Source organism: Akebia trifoliata, chromosome 12 (assembly GCF_017979445.1).
Source record: "Akebia trifoliata isolate Shusen 1 chromosome 12, ASM1797944v1, whole genome shotgun sequence".
Lineage (NCBI taxonomy): Eukaryota > Viridiplantae > Streptophyta > Magnoliopsida > Ranunculales > Lardizabalaceae > Akebia > Akebia trifoliata.
In genome coordinates this window covers 5,936,727-5,941,126 of record NC_141386.1, presented here as the reverse complement: position 1 = coordinate 5,941,126, position 4,400 = coordinate 5,936,727, and the positions used below count along the sequence as shown (strand labels likewise).

Here is a 4,400-nt window from a genome sequence, read left to right as displayed (position 1 = left end):
CAAACTCTTTTGATCATTTATGAGACCCAAAAAATCCAAGGGCTAATGTGGATACAGAAACTAGAAGTACTTAAAACATAAGTACTTCCAAAAGTACTTTTTGAAGTACTGTTTGGAGTAGGTGGATAACTGTTGTGTGTTTGGATGCAAGTTCTGAGAAGTACTGTTAGAAGTACTTTTGATAGAGCTTTGTGTTTGAGAACTATTCTGGATTCTGTTAAAATGATCATAATGCTTTTATAAGTATTAATTACAATTTTTAACATTATAACTCAACAAATTATGCTCTAAAAAAAATAAAAGTTATTGTTTTTATCCAAAAAAAACTTATATAAACACTTAACAATTATAAATGGAAGATATTGTAAGCAAATATATACAACCACTAAAAATATGAAGAAGCTTTCACCACATCAATGGATAGTAAATTTGTATGTAATTATTCACATCAATCTTGCAAGAAGAAACTTTCAACCATAATTGAACCTTAATGAATAAATCATCGAGTGAATAATTAGGGGAGCTAGAAATCCAAATTCAAATGTTACACTAAAAGGCTACCACCACATCAATGGATAGTAATATAATATTATTCAATTGCATTTTTGAGGGTATGCTTGTAATTTTCAAAATTAATGAGGGGCATACTTGTTCCAAATGCGACACCAAAAAGTTATTACCACATCAATGGATAGTAATATAATATTATTGCAATTGCATTTTTGAGGCTATACTTGTAATTTTCAAAATTTATGAGGGGCATATTTGTCCCAAATGCTCCACTAAAAGGCTACCACAACATCAATGGATAGTAATATAATATTATTCCATTTGCCTTTTTGAGGGTAGGTTTGTAATTTTTAAAATTTATGAGGGGCATACTTGTCCCAATCTCGTCATTTTGACGGTATTTTGTGGTTCTTCGCAAGAGTAGTTTAGAGAAATAGCACCATCGATACTTAGTGAAAAAGCATCAAAATGACTTTAAAGTAAAGTAATTCTCTCCAAGAGTTATGTATCCAAACACCCTTAAAGTGTTTCTGACTCCCCGCAAGAGTCAGAAGCACTTAGAAAAGTCAATCCAAACAGGCCCCAAGCTCTTTAAAAAGACCTTGGGGCCTATTCCAAACAGTTGAATCCAATGGTTAAAACCTTCAATCAAGTTTTTGTATGATTGGGAAGGAAAATTGAATGAGAAAATAGTTTTCTAAAGAAAATATGGTTTGGAGAGGATTGATTATAAATTTTCACAAAAAGATGTATTTTGTTTTTGTCTAGGAAGGAAAATATTTTCTGATTCAACTCTTGTGATAACGATTTTCTGGAAAAATTTAATTGGAAAATTTGTCGTGTAGCTCTTATTTTTTAATTTTGTATCAAAGGGTCTCCTCATAAAGAATATGGACCATTAGAAGCCCACTTTTTAAAACATAAGATCTTTTGAAATATTTAAAATAGCCTTTTGAAACAACTTTTGAACCTTTATGAACATTTGATAATATCCTTGACCTTCATTTCTCTTAGGTAAAATTTTCAAATAATTATAGAAGTTTTGAAAAATATCGAAAGTGTTACAAGTGTTGACAATATTATTTGATAGCTCAATTAACACTTGTAATACTTTTAGAATAAATACAAATGCATGTAATTATTTGAGAAAATTTTCTTTCTCTTATAGATTAACGAAAAATGATTCAAATAACCTAAAAACCGTTGTTTTTTCTTCTCAAAACAAATCATATTTAACCTATTAACAATGATGGTTATCGTCATTATCATCGTCATTGTTATATATCCTTATCACATCATCATCGAAGAGATTGAAGATCTAGTTTTAGAAAGAAAAACAAATTAAGGATTTTTTAATCTTTTAAATCATTTTTCATTAATCTATAATGCAGAAGTCAAGGTAAATGTCATCAATTTTAAGATATAGAGGTCTTACAAATGCAAAAGATTTACAACACTTTTTAGATTGCAAATTATTTGCTGAAATTTATGAAGGGCTTAAGACGTTCATGCAAATGATTTGTAATGCAAAAAAAATTTCAAAATGTAATCAAGCATCTGTAAATTAGATTCCAACAAATCATTTGCTTTGTAACAAACAATGTCTAAGTCTCAAATTTTTAGTAGAACATGGAGGAGCACATATGAGTATTCAAATGTGTTAATGTCATGATTTTAAAACTCATCCGAGACGGAGACTTGTTGCCCAAATTAACTCGGTATCGGAGCTAAACTAGACCAACTCACAAATCACTTTTTTGACCGAGATTTAATACTTACGTTCAATTTTTTGAATGAGACGTCTCAAACGTATCGGAAAACTCATTCGGTATCGGGCCTAAACGAGATGAGACGCAAAACCGAGTTTTAAAACCATGACTTAATGTTATTAAAAAAAAAGGTATTTTAAATATTTCAAAAGAAAAACTTCACAAGGGCCTCTAGTACAGACAATTTTATAAAAAGTGGGCCTTAAATATCTGTACTAGTGGATTCTTTGACTATCATTTTTCAAATAATATGACTAGTCTTACTTAGTTAGTAAGGATTTCACCCTTACCAAGAATCTTTGGACTTGGCATCTGAAAACATGATCAGCTTCAGGTTTGTAGATGACAAAATTTTATGAATTTCTTCGATATATATTTTTTCTATCATTGAATTTGAATTTTAAATTTAGGAATTCTGTGAAAATTCTATAACTATTCATTTTCAAAACCTTGGATGAAGGATGAAGCCAAGATCTGAGTTTTTCCATGAAATCAAGAGTGCTGCGGTGTTAGATTGCTAATCCATTTTAGCAAAATGACCCTGAATAAGGCTACTAAGAATCAACTATTTTTGACATTTTCTATGCAATTATCACACACACCTTAAAGTTTTGATCATGATTGATAAATCCTAACCGTTGGATTCCAGTATTTTCAATTGGAACCCAAACTATTGAAGGATCATTATTGATTATTAATTAACTACAATTTATTTATTTATTATTTGTAAGTAAATCCAAAGAAATCTTTGCTTTATTTCCTGCCTCACTACCTTTATCTCTCTATACAGAGAGAGAGATCCTCCTAATAGTAGGAAGGAAAAAAGTAACCCAAAAAAAAAGGTTGGGATTACGTGGCAAGCTGACAATTCCCATTAAATCCTTGTCTTTCTCAGTTTGTTTGGCTCTCCTTTACACTTGGAACTCAGAGAGAGAGAGAGAGAGAGAGAGAACGAAACCTTTGGTGGGATTTCAAGTTTAGAGATAGGTGAGATCAAATCCTTTGTGGGTTTTCTTGTTTTTTGAAAATTGAGAGAGAGAGAGAGAAAGAGAGAAGATGTTGGAAGGTAAAGCTCTGATAGAAGATACAGACATGCCAGTAATGATGCAGATCCAAGCCATGAACTCTGCTTCCCAAGCTCTTGATCTTTATGATGTCATTGACTACAAATCTATTGCTGCTCACATCAAGAAGGTCAACCCCATCACCCCCACCCCAACAATTTTATTTTATTTTTTTTATTTATGATTTTTTGTTTTAAAAAAAAAATGAAGGTTTTTATGCATAAATTTTTTTTTTTTTTTTTTCATTCTATGTTCTTGTTTAATAGGAATTTGATATGAGATATGGGTTTGGTTGGCAATGTGTGGTGGGTTCCAGCTTTGGTTGCTTCTTCACTCATTCTAAAGGGACTTTCATCTATTTTGCCTTGGAAACCCTCAATTTCCTCATCTTCAAAGGGTCATCCTCTTCTTCTTCTACTTCTCCTCCTACTTTATAGGAGCTATAAAAATGTATATTTCCTCAAGAGTTTTTTTTTTTTTTTTTTAAATCTAAGAATTGAGATAGAGTGTATAATGAATGAAGAAAACAAGATTCAAGAGAGGAAAAAAAGGAAAGAAAATCCAAAAGATACCCATATGAAGTCTTTGGATTCTTCTTACTTTGTGTTTGTGATCTCTGTAAGATAAGACACTCTTTTGTAATTTTGTTTGTATACATGTTAGACTAGTAGTACTTTGTGATGTTTATCCCCCCCACCCACCCCATAGCAAAAAAAAAAAAAAGTCTCTATTCTTCGTAGATTCTCTTTACTTTTAACTTTATTCTTCTATTAAAAATTAAAAATCATGAATGTTACCTGGAATTGTGGATCCAACTCATGGTTTTTAAACTCGGTATCGTGTCTCGTCTCGTTCAGCTCCAATACCGAGTCATCTCGAATGAGTTTTCCGGTACGTTTGAGACGTTGTCTCGTGAGACAATTCAAAAAATGACACTATGAGACATAAAACTCGGTCAAAAAATGATTTTGTGAGTTGGTCTCGTTCAGCTCCGATACCGAGTTAACTCGGGCGATAAGTCTCGGTCTCGGACGAGTTTAAAAACCATGATCCAACT

At 31.5% G+C, this 4,400-nt stretch overlaps 1 protein-coding gene across 1 annotated transcript; it reads left to right on the top strand.

Moving 5' to 3' along the window:
• The first annotated feature begins 3,139 nt into the window (after positions 1-3,139).
• LOC147388782 (uncharacterized) lies at positions 3,140-4,033 on the top strand. Its single transcript, XM_086419856.1, has 2 exons — positions 3,140-3,473; positions 3,610-4,033. Exons 1-2 carry the CDS (start codon positions 3,336-3,338, stop codon positions 3,778-3,780), a joined length of 309 nt encoding a protein of 102 aa, XP_086275982.1. The 5' UTR covers positions 3,140-3,335; the 3' UTR covers positions 3,781-4,033.
• Positions 4,034-4,400: the final 367 nt, after the last annotated feature.

What these genes read in the sequence shown, in the direction of transcription:
- LOC147388782 (XM_086419856.1), top strand. Translation starts at nt 3,336, where the DNA reads ATGTTGGAAGGTAAAGCTCTGATAGAAGATACAGACATGCCAGTAATG. An exon ending in TTGCTGCTCACATCAAGAAG is followed by an intron (nt 3,474 to 3,609) that starts GTCAACCCCATC and finishes CTTGTTTAATAG; the next exon opens with GAATTTGATATGAGATATGG.